This window comes from Pyxicephalus adspersus, chromosome Z (genome assembly GCF_032062135.1).
Source record: "Pyxicephalus adspersus chromosome Z, UCB_Pads_2.0, whole genome shotgun sequence".
NCBI classification, from domain to species: Eukaryota; Metazoa; Chordata; class Amphibia; order Anura; family Pyxicephalidae; genus Pyxicephalus; species Pyxicephalus adspersus.
In genome coordinates, this window is record NC_092871.1 from 65,377,110 (window position 1) to 65,397,004 (window position 19,895).

At 38.6% G+C, this 19,895-nt stretch overlaps 1 protein-coding gene across 1 annotated transcript; it reads left to right on the forward strand.

Moving 5' to 3' along the window:
• The first annotated feature begins 631 nt into the window (after nucleotides 1-631).
• BARHL1 (BarH like homeobox 1) lies at nucleotides 632-18,708 on the forward strand. The gene is made up of 3 exons (XM_072430525.1): nucleotides 632-1,091; nucleotides 2,999-3,221; nucleotides 18,429-18,708. Exons 1-3 carry the CDS (start codon nucleotides 632-634, stop codon nucleotides 18,706-18,708), a joined length of 963 nt encoding a protein of 320 aa, XP_072286626.1.
• The last annotated feature ends 1,187 nt before the right edge of the window (nucleotides 18,709-19,895 follow it).

Here is a 19,895-nt window from a genome sequence, read left to right on the forward strand (position 1 = left end):
AGCAAACCCTCCTGTGTGGCCTTTGAAGAGGACCCAGCGTGCCATATCTTCAGGTTGGAAGTGGACAGTGACCAGACCAGGACAGACCCACAATTGGTCTCCATTGTCTGTTTTCTTGTCTTTGGATTGTGTAGCCGCAAGGACTGCCTAGGCGCACAGGCACTCTCCAAGGTGCTGAACGTCTCCATAGTTCTAATTGATGACAGCCTGGTCTTCAAAGGGTCCTTGGGAGAATGGGACGTGTCCGTTGATTACCCCCAGCCTTCGCTGTTATGTTTGATGGAAGATTAGAGCCTTCCACTTTCTGCTCTCCTGCCATCCTGCATCTCATCCACAGCTGAAGCTCTGTGGAATCCTTTCACTTGTTTCTCAGTTTATCGATTTTGCCATCATTGCTCTGGTTCCATTGCTAAAACCTTCTATTTATTTCTCACAGTTTTCTCTTTCTTCTGAGGTCATCAGGACACCCACCTCCCAAGACTGGCTATAACTGGGACTTGCTTGGTAGGAAAAGAACTTGGCATGGGTGGGGACCTGATTTAAAACTGCCGCCTAAATTCCAATAAACTTGGGGACCAATTCTTCTCTGCTGGTTCCTTCAGGCTCAATGACTTTTTGAAGGCTAACTGGCATGGAAGGCTCCAACGGGTTTGGAATTGACACTATTTTGTCCCACAGAGCCAGTAGCCCAGGGCTTGCTCAAGGTGACCCACAGATGGGGAACAGCAGGTCACCCTTGGAACTCAGCCCTAGGTCTGAGGTTAGCAGTATTTGCTTCTCTCCACCTTCTCCATCTAGAGAGTGCCTGGACTCGGTCAGCTCCAGGCAAGGGGTAGCTTTGGCCATCGAGTCCCACCTGCAGCCAGGGATCCAGATCCCAGCTCCATCCCAATCTCGAACAGTCACCTCCTCTTTTTTTATCCGAGACATCCTAGCGGACTGCAAACCGCTGGCCACCTGCGCCCCTTATTCCAGCAATGGGCAACCAGCCCAGGACTTGAACCACTGCATGTCCAGCAAAGCTACTGAGGACTTTAAGGACAAACTGGAGAAAAGTAGCAGCTCCACATCCTCAGAATCAGAATATAAAGGTAAAGGTGAGCCGTTGCTCCTGCAAGGAAAAGCTACAGGAAATATAACAATGACTTATATATATATACTAATAATAGTAACAATTGTTGATATGATTAATATTATTATTATTATTATTATTATTAATAATAATAATAATAATAAAAATAAACAAATTAGAAAATTAGTGGTTTGTTTTTAAAAAAGAAAACTTTCTAAAAATAAATTATTTGCAAAAATAAATTAGTATTTTATTGTTATATTTATATATTTTAAAATAAATTATTCAAATAAAATACATAAAAAATAGGCAATATGGGTTAGTTAGAGGAAACTTAAAAAAATACTAAATTAGGATTCCGACACCACAGGCTCCCCTTAGAGGCTTCATTATCGGAAAGAATCATTAGGAATAAATATCTAACGAATTAACATAAAAGTGGCTCTCCAAATTACTGCTACAATCCGGTTTCATCTATTACCATGCAATTAGGGGAAAACTGACAATAAAGAAAAAAGATCGGCTGTCATCTAATTACTCAATTTAAAAAAAAATAAAAAAAAATATCTATAAATATTCTTTGTAAATTATGCATTAACTTTTACAGAGCCAGATTTTGTTTGATCGTCTGATTTATTCGCTATTCCGGTTTCATTTCTAGATTGTACTTTTTCTATATGCATCATTTTTTGTATTAAAACCAAAAACGGCGCCTCAATTTGTAAAAGTTTCAAAGCTTTTCATTGCATGGAGAAGTCTTCATCTGGGTGGAATGGTGTCTTCTATTGCCCCTGTTTCTCATTGTGATGGCTGTGCGAGAAATATTATTTTTAATATTTATTTAAAAGAAAAAGTCCAATTTCATCTTTAAATAGAACAAATGATTGGAGTTTAAATGTGATTTTATTGTTTAAAAAAAAATGTGATTATTTTGTTCAATTTGCTAATATATAAAAATATATATATATATTTCTGTATATAAATAGATTGATATATATAGCTTAATTTGGAAGTGTCTGATGAATGGTCAGATATAATAAATCACTGATACAACAATAAAGTCCAATAATCTTGGATTTATATAATAATAATATTTTTTTTTTTATATTCAGGTGTATAATGCGCCAGAACAGATAACTTTATAAGATTATTTATTTTATTTTCCTCCTATTCCTGGCCTCTGGTTAGGATGACATTGGACCCCAGCACTGGGCCCGTGTTGGCTTGGTTCTTTCTGAGTGCAGCGTAAGTAAGGCGCATTGCTGCTCCAGCGCTTTCGGTGGGGATATCTGGCTGAAGGATTGCCGATCCCCAGTGGCTCAATTAAACGGATTATTGTCTTCCTGCAGAGGGGAATCAACTTCACACTTGTCAAGAGAGGAACCTCGTACAATAAAATGCTCCATAAACCCCTGGACGAGGCTGAGGAGAGATATGTAATGTGATGAGCGTTTCACTCCTTACACTCCTGATATCTTATATGTAATCCTAAATATATCGTAGAGAGAAAGAAAAAAAGAGAAAGACAGAGAGAGAAAATTATTGAGGATAGATAGATGATAGATAGATAGATAGATAGATAGATAGATAGATAGATAGATAGATAGATTCTTTTGGATGGAGACTTGCCAAAGCAGGATGATCAGATGTCCCGAAGCTCATACAACCATATGTATTTAATCTAAACTTGTATGTTTATTGGTCTTCCACAGATCCCTGTGTGATACGTATCATACATGACAATACCTTGTATGACATTTTATATGACATGAGCGTTTTTGCAGTGACTGAAATCTCCTAGGGGATTTGAGATCCTTCCATGTGTTAAATATAAATAAATGTGGAAATGATGATATGAAGTGGCTCTGATGGGTGCTCTGGGTGTAGGTCATGTTGGCTCACAGATGACACGCTCATATTTTCTAGTAAAAGAAGAAGGAGATCGAGAGATTTCCAGTTCCAGGGACAGTCCTCCAGTACGGCTGAAGAAGCCCCGCAAAGCCCGTACTGCTTTTACAGATCATCAGCTGGCACAGCTGGAAAGAAGTTTTGAGAGACAGAAATACCTGAGTGTTCAGGACAGGATGGAGCTGGCAGCTTCACTGAACCTCACAGACACCCAGGTCAAGACTTGGTACCAGAATAGAAGGTGAGTGCCTATCCAGCATCGCTGCTGCGTCAAATGTGGTGTGCAGGTATATTCAGCATTGACTAAGACTTAATGTTTGGACTTAACATTATTATTGTGACAACTTTATTGCTTTGGTACATAGCATGGGGCATGACATGCATTGCTGTCCCAAACACTCAAAATGTCGCCCAACCAGGGCAGACTAGATTCCCTGTAGCAGCGGAGTTTACAAGCTGTCATATGCATTGCAAAACACTTTGCAAAACTCCCCTGCCCAATTTTTATAGCAATAAAAGGAAATCAGTTAAACTGCTTGGGAAAATGTTTTAAAAATATTTAGGAATTTAAGACAAAAAAAAATGTATAAAATACATTGATACAGCAAGTGATACAACACCACCACATTATAAAATGTTTATATGCCACAGATTCAGGAGTTAGTGGGGCATACAATATATATAAACTTTTTTCTTTGTATCATTTCAAGCCACTCATATGTGGAAAACTGGGAACAGAATAAAAATGTATCTGAATATGTTATCCATACTTATTAACAACATTTCCATCTAATATTATTAATTTTTTTATTATTAATAAACAGGATTTTTATAGCGCCAACATAATATGCAGCGCTGTACATTAAATAGGGACCTTACCTTACCTATTACCTTACCTAGTTAGCACTGTGCTTCCCATTTTTATTTTAAATAACTGTGGTGAAAGAAAATAAAAGATACATAAATAAACTTTATGATAGTTTATTATTAAAACAAATTTTTAATATTATTTTTTAATAATGATACATTTTAAATTCTTTATAAAATAAGTAAAAAAAATAATATTTTAATGATATTGAAATGAAGATAATAAATATTTTAACATGGCTACTAATATAGTATTATTATTGACACTGCTGTATCTATTTTTAATCTTTTTTAATCTAGATCTAAATTTAATAGAAACTAATTTGATTTGCTTAATCGTTTTTTTAATTCTTTTTATTTTACTTTTTATTGATTTTTAATTTATACAAATATTGCAATGTTTTTTCTTTCCTGTAAAGCGTAATGGCACTTTGGAGATGATCCAAAGATTCCTCTAATTATGACACCAATTCTGTGAACAGGATTACCTAGTGGAGGTGTATAAAGTTACTTTTTATCCACCTGCTTAGACAAGATGAATGACTGGAATTATTAACACATTTGGCACATAAATCTCCAATTATAAAGCAAAAAAAGCACTAATGTAAGCAATGTCATTATACAAGTAATCACCTACCTTGATATTCTGGAATTGAATATTTGTTTAAAAGGCACGTCTGTGATTATAATATTGTATAATATAATAAAATACAATAATGTATATTATTATTGTATTATATTTAAATTAATATAATTTGTTATAAATAACAGAACATTTTGGGACATTATCACAATATTATTTACAACAAAATATTTCAGTTATATATGATTTTTATTTTGTATTTATTTTATACTACCTGTTTAGGATTATGTTGCAGCACATTTGGCTACTTATGACTTTTTTTGTGGCTGTTGTATCACATGATTATGGTATAATAATAAATATATCAATATAAAAAAGAATTCACCCATAAAACACAAATGTAATTTTCATTATACAAAAATCAAAAACATGAATTGAAAAAAAAAAATTATTTATTACAAACGTAAAATGTATAATTATATGATTACGAAAAAGTTACTGGACACCACAATAATATTTACATACATTTTAATTCTGCGAGCCTGTTAGTAAAAAAAACAAACTTGTACTTTAAATAAACATGGCTATTTAACACATTCACACATTATTATTAAATCACCAATTGTTGCTTTGCGCATCAATAATTAACAGGCTGTTTCCAGTAATTACAAAGTTATTATAAATATGAAATGAATAATTTAGTCCTGGAAATAGGACTATTTCTTTAGTAGAAGGGAGCGGAAATCTCAAATAAATGTGGCTGGATCTGTAGGTTGTGAAATTGATTTATTATAGAATATGTACAATCGATTTTGACAATCCCAGCAAGGTGTCCTAGGGGAATCACATTGACTTAGAAAGGAGAGTATTTATATGTCCCTTGGTCTTTTCTGCCTTACAACTCTTATTCTCCAAGCTCCATTTTTACTATACCTTTACATTTTTTAGTAGTGTTCATATTCTTTTTTGTTGCCTTTTAGAATATCTACCATATATTATTATTTTGCTGTAAATAACTATATATATATATATATATATATATATATATATGTATATACATTTTGGCTTTGCTAATTATTTCTATCTTTTGACAAGCATTAAGGAATTAACACACACAAAAAAAATTGTCACAATAAGTTTTTAAAATTTTTTAAAAATGTACTTGGAACAAAGATATCTTTTTACAATACATACTATGTATATGCAATACATCCTATTATACATACTTGCTATATCATTTTTATGATACAGACTGAGCTCTTTCCTAGCATAATGTACATGTGTACAAATTGGCATACACTTAATACATTTTTAAAAGCCATCCGAATTACAAAGTGTGCCAGTATCATCTAGGATTTGAAGGTTTTCTGGGAATTGTAGTTCCACATCAGGTTAATGACGTCTAAACTACCAATTTCCCAGATTGTCATGGCCCTTTAATTTATGTTTCCCACAATTCCAAGACACTTGGATGTCTTACCAAAATGTGTCTGAACTACACAGAAATGACTTTAAGACATCAGGTGATGGGATTGCACAGTGTAAAAATGCAGAGTTAAACTGTAAAATTTGGCTTTTCTAATTCCTGCTTCTCAGCAGTGAAAAATCAAAGTATTAGCAAAGAAAAGCAAAGTAGCAAAAAATTGCACCTGACATGACAGCTCTTAATTTCATGTCAGGTGCTGAACATTTTTAGCTGCCTTTTTTTTTGAAACAATAATGCAGATACTGACAGGTTCGAGGAAACACCTTCACTTGTTAGCCGATGCATGCTCAAATATTATTTTTAATGACAGGTTGCTTTAAAGCTTTTCATGTAGTCATTAATACAGCTATATCTATGTCTTATTTTTATCATTCATGCTATGATATAATTTCTGTGTGTGAGCGCTGGGATGCTTGTTCCAAAAACAGTAGAATGCACTGCTAGAGACACAGGTACACCTACACTTGCTACGTATAGTAAATAATAAGTCCACAATGGCTGATTAAGTATTCACTTCTGTTTGTCAGGACAAGATTGCTGCAGTGCCTGTACATTATACAGATGACAACAGGGCTTGTACGTACTAAATTAGATGGTTAATGCATTTGTGTGTGGAATGATAGCTTGGAGCTACAAAAAGGCACTTGTGGTTCCACTGGTTTTGCGGGTTGATATTTCTTTTTTTATTTCTTTATTTAGAGCGTTTACTTAGTACTCTGCAGGGAATAAGTCACTTAGCTCAGTGGTTGTGGAAAAAATGTACTTTCCAAAAAAAAGAAGCAAATACAAGGAAATGTAGGACAACAGCATTTTTGCTTGGACATAATTTGATATTTGTAGTAAGCAGAATTCCTGGAACATTCGGCTGATTGAATAAACCCTTTACTAAGTGAACAACCTGTATTTCTTTAGGAAATCAATCCCAAAGCTAAAGGTGTAAACAGGATACCTTTATATCTCATGCCAGCACATTTCCTTTCTCTGTTCAACTCTTTTGCTGTATGTTTCTTGATATGTTTAAAAATATAAAAGTGGGTTGTAGGTTTTCTTTTTGCACTCTGTTGCCTTGCTGCGCTTAGACCCTGAGCCTGTCTACATGGAGTTTGTTTGATTTCTAATTATTTGTATATATTTCCTTTTTTCTTTTTTCCTACAATACAAACACATATATTGTTCATGTTTGTGGGCCTGAACCAGGGTCATGAACTCCTCTTAGTGTTGTGAGTGCTGGGGAATAAATGGGCCCAGAAGCAACTTCACCTTGTGCACCACCTGCTGTTACACCCTAAGATCTTATTTAGAAGAGAAGTGAAAAGTTAAAGTGAACATTCACTGAAGTTAGTAAATAAATGCTATTCAATCCTCCAATCATGTACAAGAAAAAAGTGAACAATCCCTACTTCTTATACAAATTGATAGGCCAATAAACCGCAGTGGGTGGGGTGCTGTGCCGTGAATGTTGGATGCCCCTACAGTGTTCCAAAAATACAGATCTCCAACACAGAGTAAGCATGTTTGGTTGTCTTAGAACAGTGGTCGCCAACCTTTTCAGTCCTGCAGACCACTAAAATCACCAGCACCCGACCGGGCATGTGCGGGGAGCCAGGTGTCACTCAAAGGGGGAGAAACCTCCCCCAGAGTGTTATCATTACGACATAACCCCGCCCACTCTCCTATCGCAGATCTGAGCCTGCAATGGGAGAGTGGGCGGGTTGTGTCCAGGGACACAGAACGTCCACTACCCCAAACCTGGGAACTGTATTGGGGATGTGGTCTGCAGTTCTGGCCGGTGAGTCCTCCCAGCGGCATCCTTTCTGCTGACCCCGCTCGAGGGTGCACCGGCCAGAGGCGTGGACCACCAACATTTTCTCACGGACCACTGTTTGGTGACCGCTGTCTTTCAGCTGGCCATGGATACTCGATAGTGGGTGGAAATCTGTATCACAATGGCATTTTCCTATAACCTGGTCAGTGGACCATGGCATGTTAATATGGAGTTAACGGCACACTTTAAAGGATGCCCTGTTGCCTCCTATTATCTAATTTTAATAATAAACAATCTTTTTGGCCATTAGGGACTCGCTAAGAGGCAGGACAAGGGGGGACAGATTTTAACATTGCCAGGAAGTGTAAAAAATAACCTCCTATTTCCTTTATTGAGCACTTTAAGAATGAACTCTCACAATGGCATGTGATTTTGCTTTCATAGTTCGGTAGATCTAATGCAATCAAGATATTATTATTGCCTATATGTGATGCAGGCACTACCAATCAAAATGTTAGCTGTATTCTTCCATAATCTGAAATCAATATTTAGACAATTTTTAAGGACAATTTATAAAACCAGCACTATGTTTTCAAATCCTCCATCTGACAAAGAAGCAAGGAGGGTAGCAGTGCCAGACCCCTCTATGTACAATGCTGTGATATATTTAGGCAGAGTGATTGAATGGTTTAGAGATGGTGACTGAAAGCAATGGTTAAAATAGAACAAGCAACAATGGAGATCCTGCTGACTGCCCTTCCATGCAGCAGCACTCCTATTCCCCCTTCGATCTGGGGCAATCCAACAATTGAAGCCACCCTAAACCTATTTCATAAATCATCTACCTTGTCTAAAATCTCTACACCTCCCTCGCCACTTACGTCGGTTATTGGAAGTACCCACTTCCAACAGGGGCTTGACCACCCTAACTTTAGAAGAGTGGCCAACCAGGGAGCCTGAGATGTTAACTACTTTTAACAAAAACCTTGTTGGCCATCCCTTATGGAAACAGGTTTGGATCCTATGTATGCAGAATTGGGATTCTGGAGAATACGTAAATACATCGTAAAACATAAGACTGTACCTTTGATCTAAGGCTTGGTATGAAAAAAATCTCTCCTAATGAGGCCAGTGGTTGCCTGTGCTCCCCTGAGGCCAAGGTCATGATATTGTGCAATTAAAATTGGGGCGCTTGCAACTGGAATACATGGTTTCCCCTCTTTGCAGATAAGACCCGTATCAGGATTTTGTACTGCACCTACCGACTGCCATTCTAACTTGTCACTACTTGTTGCCAAATCCTGGCCAAATGTGGGTGCTGAGTATTTAATATGAAGCTGAGGATTAGATAACAACAAAACTTCATATCCACTCAGTCTTTGTGCTGACATATGCTGTGTTTGTATGTTTTTCAGTAAAGCTTAAACATTATGTGAGGTATGCAGAATGGTGGGATGACCTAGGGTAATAGGCGTAGCCATCTCAGCAACCATGGCACAGGCTGCCAGACTCCTGAGACACGCAGGCATGCCCTGAACCTGAACCAGAAACACTTTTGAGAAAAAAGCAACAGGGCGAAATTTGCCTCCATATCCCTGCGCCAGGACTCCTGCCATGGTTTTACAATTGTCCCTGGCAAATAAGTGAAACATCACGCCATAGTTGGGTAGGCTCAAACCAGGACTTGAAACCGCCGCACATTCAAATGACCAAAAACTTGTAACATTTCATTAGACCATTTAATAAAATCAGGCAAATCAGTCTTGGTGGCTTGTCTCAGAACATTGTCATAATAGGAACAGTCAGCTATCCATTGGCGGCAGTAACCAATCATGCCAAGAAAGGTTAACATGTATTTCTTGGTTTGTGGGCGGGGCAGACCCAGTACAGCAGTAATTCTGGCATGGCTGATTTTCCTTTCACCTTTACTGAGGACAAAGCCCAAATAATCAACACTTTCTGTACACCATTGCAATTTCTTTCTTGCTACTTTATGTCCACATGCATATAACCACAGTAATAGACTAACACAGTCCGCCTGGCAGGCCTCCCGAGTGAAACTACATATGAGGAGATCATCCACATATTGTAGAAGGACAGAACTATGAGGGGCAGTCCAAGGGCGCAGTGTAGTCTGGAGAACAATAGAGTAGACTACAGGGGAATCTACATTACCCTGAGGCATTCTACACCAAGTATGCTGGTGATGTTTAAATGTTAAAGCAAAAAGTGGTTGTGTCTCCTTGTCAACTGGGACAGAAAAAAATGCATTCTTTAAATCAATAACAGAGAAAAACTCTGCATGTGCAGGACTAGCTGATAGCAGAGATGGCACGTCTGGAACCACAGGGGCAATGGGTATGATCTGAGCATTTACTGCTCTAAGATCCTAGACAAACCTAAAGGTATTGTCAGCCTTTCTCACTCGGTTGATAGGTGTGTTGTAGGGAGAAATAATTTCCTCAATAACCCCTGCCTCCAGAAATTCCATTACCATTGGTTCAACTCCCTTTTCTTTCTCTGGGGAAAGTGGGTATTGTTTAATGTAGACAGATGCAGTGCCGGGCTTCAGCATTGCCTTGTAAGGTGTACAAGAGATTTGACCAACATCTTGGTCAGTCCTTGCCCACACTTCAGGAGGAACCTGATCAAGTAGTGGATCCTGTGGCTGACATTCCAGATATAAAAAACAACCACTGTTTGGCATATGAATGGGCATGGGCAACTGAGGATGTGACATGTAGGTGTCCTGTTTTGCTAATCCCCAACTGCAATTTCAGTAAACAAATAAATCCCTTCCTAGCAGATTTACGGGAAAATTTGGGATGATCCTGAAAAATTTACACTTCCCATGCTCTCAGTCCATTCTGCCATCCTGACTAATTAACCATTTTAAGAGCTTAAACCCGTTTGCAGCCAGCTGAATCTTGCATGCCCAGGCACAAGAAACCCAAGGGACCAGGTAGATCAGCCAAGAAATGTGATCTCCACCAGTATTTCCCCTCAGACTCCCCAACTGCTTCAGACCGGGAAACAACTAAGATGGCAACCCCAGCCACGAGGTCAGATCAGAGGCTTCAGGATGAAGAGTCTGGGACACAAGCTGACAGCCCAGACACACCCCTCCTTCCTCTCTGACATCTCTGTGTCTCACAGCCCAGGTTTCACTTTCTCCTGCAAGGGAAACAAAGCCTTCCCAGTGATCTGCAAACTCCCCTAAAGTTTCTGCAAAGTAAGGAGGATTTTGAGTCTTTAGTCACACGCTTGAAAAATTCCCTTAGGGAAAAACAGAATCCCTTCAGCATCAGATCACTGCAGTGTATACAAGGGTGACTGTAGTAGGATCAACTAAATCACACACAGATTCAAGAATTACAGCCTTGGAGCATTCACAAGTGCAGGTACATTCCTTTCTATCATCATTTGCACTTAGAATAGATGACCAAGAGAATAGAGGGAGACGGAATAATATACGGCTGAGAAGCATACCAGAAGCTACTCTGGGGTCAGCATTCAAGGTGACTGAAATGTTCTGTTCCACATACCCGGGCAACATAATCCTTACATGTTTCTCCTACCTTAGGGGAAGGCATTTTTGTCTTATTTTGTCCCATTTTTGAAGGTATCCTCCCTTTATGAGGAACCGACCAAGACAGAGAACAAAGTTATTGTGTGCTGTTAGTGTTCACTTTATCTATCAGTTCTAGTAACCAATAGCTTATGTGTTTTAGAAGTAGCCTCAACTATTCAAAGTTCCAGGCTCATTCCTAAAGTCCTGGACTCATAGTATTTTTAACTAAGAATAAACACATTAGGGGTGTCACTAACTAACCCAAGCTCATAACCTGTCCTGGGTTTATAATATTAACTAGTTAGGATAAGAAAAGTTCTTAGAATAGTATGTTCTCTGTCTCGGCAGTTCACAGCAAGGAGGAACCCTAAGATTTTCAAACAGTGGAATAGCTTCCCCTTTGGCCCGCCCAACAATTCCTGAATCAATTCCAGCTACATACAGATTTAACTTATAGAGCGTTTGTGGTTTAGTATACCTACGGGGACACTCTCTAGTGGCAGACCATAAGTGTAAGTTATAACCTGATTGCACCACAGCTCTAAAAAAATCCGTTCCAGAAAGTTCCCAATCCATTAGGAATTCCTGTACTCACCGAAAATCCTGTGTGCTCTATCCCGGCCTACGAACCCCCAGCTGAAAGGATCTGCAGGTTTTTTGGCTCTATTCCTCTGTCCTCTCAATTCATCCCAGAGTCTCTCATGCATCAGAACAGGCACGCCTGGGAAGAATCACTCAACGACGCATACACTCGTATGGTATCAAGCAATCTCCAACTTTATTATAACAAACATTAGTTTATATATCATACCAATATGTCATTGCGCATACTCATTTATTGGAATGAAATGGAAAATCACTAAAATACGTATTCTAAATGAAACTGTTTAGCGACATAATTTCAGACACATACAAAACATCTTGGTATTCATAAACAATCGACATTATCTGAGTTTAGCAGAATTAACAAGGACACTCATCTTGGCAGAACATCAGGTTTATACACATATAGTCTAAACAACCAAGGAATACATCTAGTTCTCAAAACTAAGCTCTCATAACTAAAAACTAGAATACGAAACAAAGTGGAGTGTCTCAGGCCCTTTCAGTACCAACATTGAGTGAGGCTCTCATGAGCTCACATTCCATTAGCCTCACTGGTCTAAGTTCTTCTATATATATACTTGATCGTAAAGGGATATAGTTTTGTCAAAAAATTCTGTGATATATCTGAGGACCTGAATGCCTAAGTATTGGAGGCCAGTTTGTTCCTAGGTAAAGGAAGAATTTTGTTGAATTTCACATATTGTGTGCTGCAGCAAATCAAAATTCAAAGCCGCAGATTTACTGTAGTTTATTTTAAAATTAGAGATCTGCCTGAATCTATCCAGTTCCCTGAGTAAACTCGGCACCGATGTTTGTGGTTGTGGTTGAAAATACATCAGATCATCGGCATATGCTGCAGTTTTATATTCCCTGTTGCCTATTGCAAACCCTTCGATTTCTTTGTTTGTGTTAATTATTTTGATAAAGAGCTCCAGGATTAAAAAAAAACTACAAGGGTGACAACGAGCATTCTTGCCTGGTTCCATTACTAATCCCAATTGCACGGGAAAAAATTCCATTCGATATAATTTTAGCTATGAACAAGAAATACAGGGAGTGAAGCCAGGAAAGCATATGTCCCTTGAGATCAATAAACTTCAGAACTTCAATCATGTAGTCCCAGGCCACTCTGTCGAACGCTTTTTCAGCATCCGTGGACAGGAGCATACCTTTAACCACCTGGGCGTTTCACTGATGTCCAGATTTCTGTACCAAAAACGGTACACTGTTTTTCATGAATTTTTTTTTTTTAAATTGTTCCCGCCCGCACCGACGCATGGAGTGACATCACCGGGAAACCCCAGAGATCGTCACTGGACACGCCGGATGAAGAAACAAGAGGACAGACGTGTCTGGAGGAGCTGTAACAGGTGTCCTTACCCACTTTAGGGAGCACAGTTATATATGCCTCCGACCAAGAATTAGAGACCGGCGAACCTGTGGCCATACTATTTAGAGCCGGCAACAGATGTGCTATCAGTGTAGCAGCCAAGTTTTTTTAGTAGAAAATAGTAAAGCCATCTGGCTTTGGGCTTTTCCCCGCTTTTAGCTGAGAGATGCCGTTTTGTAATTTCTCTACAGTGAAAGGCTGTTCAAGACTATCAGCCTCAACTTACGACAGCTTAGAAAGTTCACTCTGGGTGAGATAATGTTTCCAGGAAGATGCTGATAAAATTTGAGGCAGGTTATACAAGTCTGAGTAATAATCATGCATCTGCCTGGCACAATGTATAACCTGACCATCAAACCTTTGAGGTCCAGTCTGGCCTGTTGCAATTCTTGTGCTGTCTGCTGCGACAGTGATTGTTTGTGTACACTTTCTAGGTCAGCTGCCTTCTGCAGTAGAGTGGACAGCCTCCTGTCTTCCTCTCTCTTTTTCAGAGAACTTATTCTGATCTATTCCCCTCTGATGAAACATTTATGGGCCTCCCACGCTGTCTTAGGGGACATAGTAGGTGTGACATTGGCCTGGAAAAAGGAGGTCAAACGCTCCTCTATTCTTCATTTCAGAACCGGGTCAGTGAGAGTTGTGGAATTCAGCCTCCAACACCAATCTTGGTGTCTGCTATACAGTCCCCACAACGACAGCGTGACAGGCGCATGGTCTGAAAATGTTTGGGTGCCTTTCTTTACTGAATCGACCATGAATAAATCAGATTGTGAAAGAAAGAAATAATCGATTCTGGAGTATTTCTTGTGCACTATGGAATAGAACGTGCAGTCCCATTGCAAGGGGCAGAAGGACCTCCAGACATCAACTGACTGCAGGGACTGTAGCAATTGTTTCATTTTCCAAAGCACTTTGGAGGGCACTGAGGAACTGCTATTGGATGTATAAAGCAGCGGATTGAGCGAGATATTAAAATCCCCTCCCATAACCACAATACTGTTGGCAGACTCATGAAGGGCAGACACTATCATTTGTAGAAAAGCTAGTTGGCCAGTATTTGGGAAATACACATTAACCAATGTCATTTCTTTGTTTTCAATAGAGCCCGAAAGGAAAATGTATTTACCCTCACAACACAGAAACCTGATTACTTACTCAGCAGGATTGTCACTTCTTTCGTTTTAGATAATGAATCTGTGGTGTGATACGCCTGAGTAAAAAAGGAATTGGTCATTTTCCGTGTTTTGTCTTTTTTAAAGTGCGTTTCCTGTAGGAAAACGATCGAAGCACCAGCTTTCTTAAATTCTCTCAGTAACAAGGTCTTTTCTGGGAAATTAGGTTCAAAACATTTTGGGACAAAAGCATTTGAGCATGTACATTGTGATTAGTAAGAAGTCTATGCGCTATGGTTACCTCAAATGGCGCCATGGTATGTAATCAACAGCCCCAAAGGGGTGAAGAGGAAAAGGGGAAAATTAAAGGATTTTACAAACAAGGCCCTGACACTACAATGTGTCCCGGGTCTCTAGGAGTTTGGTGTGCTATATCTAAAATATAGACACCACTAGGGTTGGGGGACAGCCAGAAATTTACCAAATTATGGCTGATCTGTCTAGCAGCAAATCGAAAAGAAAAAGTTAATAAACAGTAGAACGTTGGTATAGGCAATCTCAACAATCTCAACTCCACTTGGCGGGGGAGTGAATACGGCAGTTAACACCTTATATTTTAAGCAGGCATTCTATGAGTGTAAACATACATAAGCTAATTTTGAGCTTTAATCAAAACAACATTTAACGCAGTATTAAGAACATTAAATAGAAACCTGCCCCCTGAGTAACTTGCAGTTCAAACAATGCCTGAGTAAGCGAACAATCCAGGCATGGCTATTACATCACAGCAGAACTTGCACAGCTAGGCCAGTTCTGTGGCTGTCTGCCGATGTCTCTGAATCAGCCCTCTTCCTTGGCATGACCCTTTGCGATAGTCCCAGGGACCTCTCCTGTAATTTACTGCGCCTAGGACTAGGGCTGTCCACAGGAGAAGAAGAGGGATTTGAGTCCATCTGTCGAGATCCAGCTAAATAAAAATCTTGGTACCGTTCAGGTATTGTCATTTCCGGTATTGAAGCGTTACACAGAACATTGGTAAATCAGAGGGTATATGTAGCACCGCTACTTTCACGTTAGATATAACCTGAAAGCTAAATGGAAAGCGCCATCTAAAGGGTATTTTCTTCTGACAAAGCACTTGTAGAATGGGTTTTAGGTCCCTGCGATTTTTCAAAGTAATAGGTGAAGGTCTTGATATAAGGACACTGCATGTTCCTGAAACATGATAGAATCATTCTGCCTGGCAGCAGCCATGCTTTCCTCTTTGAGACTAAGACATTGTAATCCACAAACCACATCTCTGGGGGGCTGGTGGTCTGGGCCTCAGGGTCTTGGAGCTCTGTGGACTTTAATGATATTAATCACTGTGTCAGCAGACCTAATAAGTAGATCCTTAAATAAGGTGCTCACCGCATCATGTAACTGGTCAGGAAGAACCGATTCAGGCAATGCTTTAATTCTTAAATTATGTCTTCTGCTCCGATTATCAAGTTCTTCAATCTGCCTATTCATTGTAATCAAATGTTCCTGGTGTGAGGAAACCGTCTGCTCAATTCTAGCAATCACCACCCCATGGGGTTTCCTTACTTTAGCCACCTCTTCTAACTTAGAACAACTAAGAGTTGTAAAGCAACCTTGAAGTTCAGCAGTGGCTGTGTGGAGAGTGGTCTTGATGTCAGCAGTCATGCTGGATAAATCTGCCAGCAGCACTGGCCTCCGTGTTTCTCCCTCCTCCTCTGCTAAGGCTGCTGAGGGCGCAAAAAAATCTCTGCTAGAATCATCCTCCTGTGACTTGGGCGCCATCTTGGAATCTGCCCTCTGCTTCTCCTACAGATTTTGGGGCTTAAAAAACTCGGATAAGTCCCGGGTTGCAACCCTGTCTGCGGCCTGTGCTTTGCTGCGGGTGTTCCCCGCTGATTTTTTCCCCGTCTTTTGCGCTTTAGCCTGCTTTTAAGCTGATTTCCCGGCCCATGGAGTCAGAGCTGTTCGGTTAAGCTGCCATCCTGCTTGTGCACTTAGCCACGCCCCTCAGACGTGGAATTTTGAAAAGCAGAATAAATGTCTAGACCAGTGTTTCTCAACCTAGAGGTTGCTAGCGGTGACCCTCAGGTCAGTTTTGGTAACACCAATGATTTTTTTGGCTGTCTGTAAGGGTGACATTTTTCCCACTGATCACCACACTAATGTACTGTGAGTTGTGGATATAGTAATCATAGAGGGGGTTCCCTGAAGACCTGAAAATATTTTAAGGGGTTCCCTCATGTTAAAAAGGTTGAAAAAAGGCTGCTCTAGAGGGATTTGTGATGTATTTCTTATTCTCATTTTTTGTATTTGTTGTGCACACTGTAGGGAAACCTACACAGGGGCTCAGATTGTGATCTCCAGTGATTACATAAATTCATTGCAGAATAACTTTCACCCTATATGACTTCCAGTGCTGAATGCATTGGACTGGCTTTTTAAACAATCATGTGCCTTATTGAGTTCAGTGAAGACTTAAGCTTCATACACATATCAGATTGTTCCCCAAGACGAACGGTTATCCCCGTCCCAGATGAAAATTTGACGTGTACAGGGGGTCCCCTGATGTCATTTGATGAACAACTGAATAGGAATGACTGCTGTGCTTTACTATGAAGCAGAGCACAGTGGGGTCCCACTCACTTGTCTTCCTCCTTACCCCTCCATAGAAAACAAACAACACTCTCCTTACAGCATTTCATCATCAATTAGCATCATTCATCTGTCATCAGAAACACCAGCAACAATCATCTGACAATTATCTGATGTCTGTACTGGTCTTAGGTGTTATTGGTAATCATCCAATCATGTGTTAAAGAAAGGCCAGTAAATTTTTTTTTTATTCTCTAAACACTACTGGGTATTTATAGGTCCACATGGCTATGTACAGATATCAGATAAATGTTCATTAGTGATTCACACCTGCATAATATACAAGTTATAAAGAGCACATGCCTTCATTATTCTTAATCCTTGTCTGGATTTAGAGTGCAAATGGCAGACATTTTTCAGATATAAGAAAATAAAATATAAGTGGTATATTTGAGAAGCTGCTTTGTATTTCTTTGTATGTTTAAGAATTAAAATAGAGATGTTAATTAGTTAAAAAAAGTTGTTGAGTAGTAGAGGAGTACAGGCAATTAGTCTCTTTATTAAATCAGAATACATTTGTTTGCGGTGTATAGGCAGCCACAAGCCTAAAGCAGCCTAAATTGCAACCACTTAGAGATTCTTTCAACCAATTAACCATCTGAGCAAATTGCAAAAACTGAATATATCTCCTCAAGGAAATGCTGCGACTTGCAACAATAAATTGCAATAAATTGCAAAAAACAATAAATTGCAATAAATTGCAAAAAACAATCTGTCAGCGGCCAGAATTTTATTGAGCAAAATGAAATTTGGTGTGTCGGTCACCTTTTTAATATCAGCTCCAGTGTCCAAGAACAAAGAAATGACCTTGGGCCATTCTCAACCAGGGTCACTCAAAAGATTGCAGGGGGTACCTTGAAAAATGTCTGATTCTTCCATCTGATAGTACTACATATTTCTGGGCTGACATCCTTAGCAGAGTCAGTGGAATGCTACCAATGATTATTTTGATATTTGGTGGAATTCTTCTTGATGATCACCAATATAAGTATAATATTTTATGTGAGTCTGTCTGAGTTTCTTTATGGGCCATTAGGATTACCTTTCGTTTTAATGTTGACATTGTTACAATAATTATTTTGTGGTTATAACTGATTAATTATTATAACTGACTATCAAATACTCTAGCAATTCCATCTTCTTGGTTGTTTCAATATATATGTATATATATATATATATATATATATATATATATATATATATATATATATTTATATATATATATATATATATATATTTATTTATTTATATATATGTATAAATCTACCTATCTACCTAAAAAAATATTTCAAGGGTTCCTTGGGGGTAAAAAGGTTGAGAAAGACCGGGATGCTGCATCCTCTAGCAAAATGGTATTTGAAATGCGAATATAGTAATTTCTTTTATTCCCCACAGGACAAAGTGGAAGAGGCAGACTGCAGTTGGACTGGAGCTGTTGGCAGAGGCAGGTAATTACTCTGCTCTTCAGAGGATGTTTCCTTCCCCATATTTTTACCCACAAAGCATTGTTTCCAACCTGGACCCCAGTGCAGCCCTTTATTTATACAGGGGACCTACAGCACCTCCACCAGCTTTGCAAAGACCTCTGGTTCCCAGGATTCTCATTCACGGACTTCAAGGTGGAGCTGAGCCCTCTTTAACAGGAGTCATTCCAAGGGCAGCACAGCCCCGATGAAGACACCCACCTATCACCTACCAGGTGCCAATGTCAGAGGCTGCAGATCAGCACCACAACATCGCCTGAGCAAGAGAGTTGCTTGTAGGAAAGGAACAGCCCTACAAAATCTTTGCCTAAAAGTGACCTTCAATGCCTAAAAGAACAATTTAAAAACATTCAGGAGCAAGATAAGTTACTAAATGTGAACTGGAGCTGAAATCTTTATTTCTCAGAAATCAAACTAACAGAAAATAAAGGACCTTGTATTAAAAAGAAAGGACACCGATACAGAAACGTGTACTGTATTTATCAAACAAAATGGAAGGCAGTTAATATTAAACAAAAGAACAATTTTAAAGAAATCATTAGGAGCTATGACTATATGGTTTCAAAAAATAACTCAATCAGGATTCTAAAGAATCAATAACTATTTTTTTTCAAAGAAATCTTCATGGCCTCCCCATTTCTGTTTGTTAAATGTAAAGTGGTTTGCATTTTCCCCTATTTCTGGCCATTTTCTCCTCCCCAGAATGTTACCGCTTGTGTTTAACTGTTAAACACATTTAAAACAATTCCAAAATTTACTGTAAAATAAATGGCACTTAAAGTGTATCTAAAGACAAAAAAAGGAATATATATGCTTATGCATTTGTTTTGTTTTTGTTTATATATTATTATCCACTGATCCTAGGACACCTTACTGTTCTAAGGTGATGCTTTGTGTCTATGAAGAAGTGTTGTCATACTAGGACAGAAAATTTGCATAGAATCCTGAACATCCCCTTCTACTTACTTCTATAACAGTGCAGTAGTGTTCTGTAAACCTCAGAGGTGGATGCATCAGGGTCAATACCACTACTGAGCTCATAGGACACAAGACAGCACTTGTTGGACTTATTGGACAGATAAAACAAACAGATCAAAATAAAAGAAATAAATGAACAAATATATTTAGGGTGTACATATACTTTAAATGTGTGCTCATGGAATTTTCAATTACAACAAAAATAGAAGATAGATGTAAAATATTCACCCCTATTTGTCATTGGCCAAAAAACATGTGTTCATGAATCTGAAACACAAAAAGATGTAAAAATTGATAAATGTAAGATATGAAAAAACGCTAAACATAAAAGAAATGTATGTATGTTGTACATACATTTCTTGTTGTTATACAATGCATATACATTATACTTATACTTTTC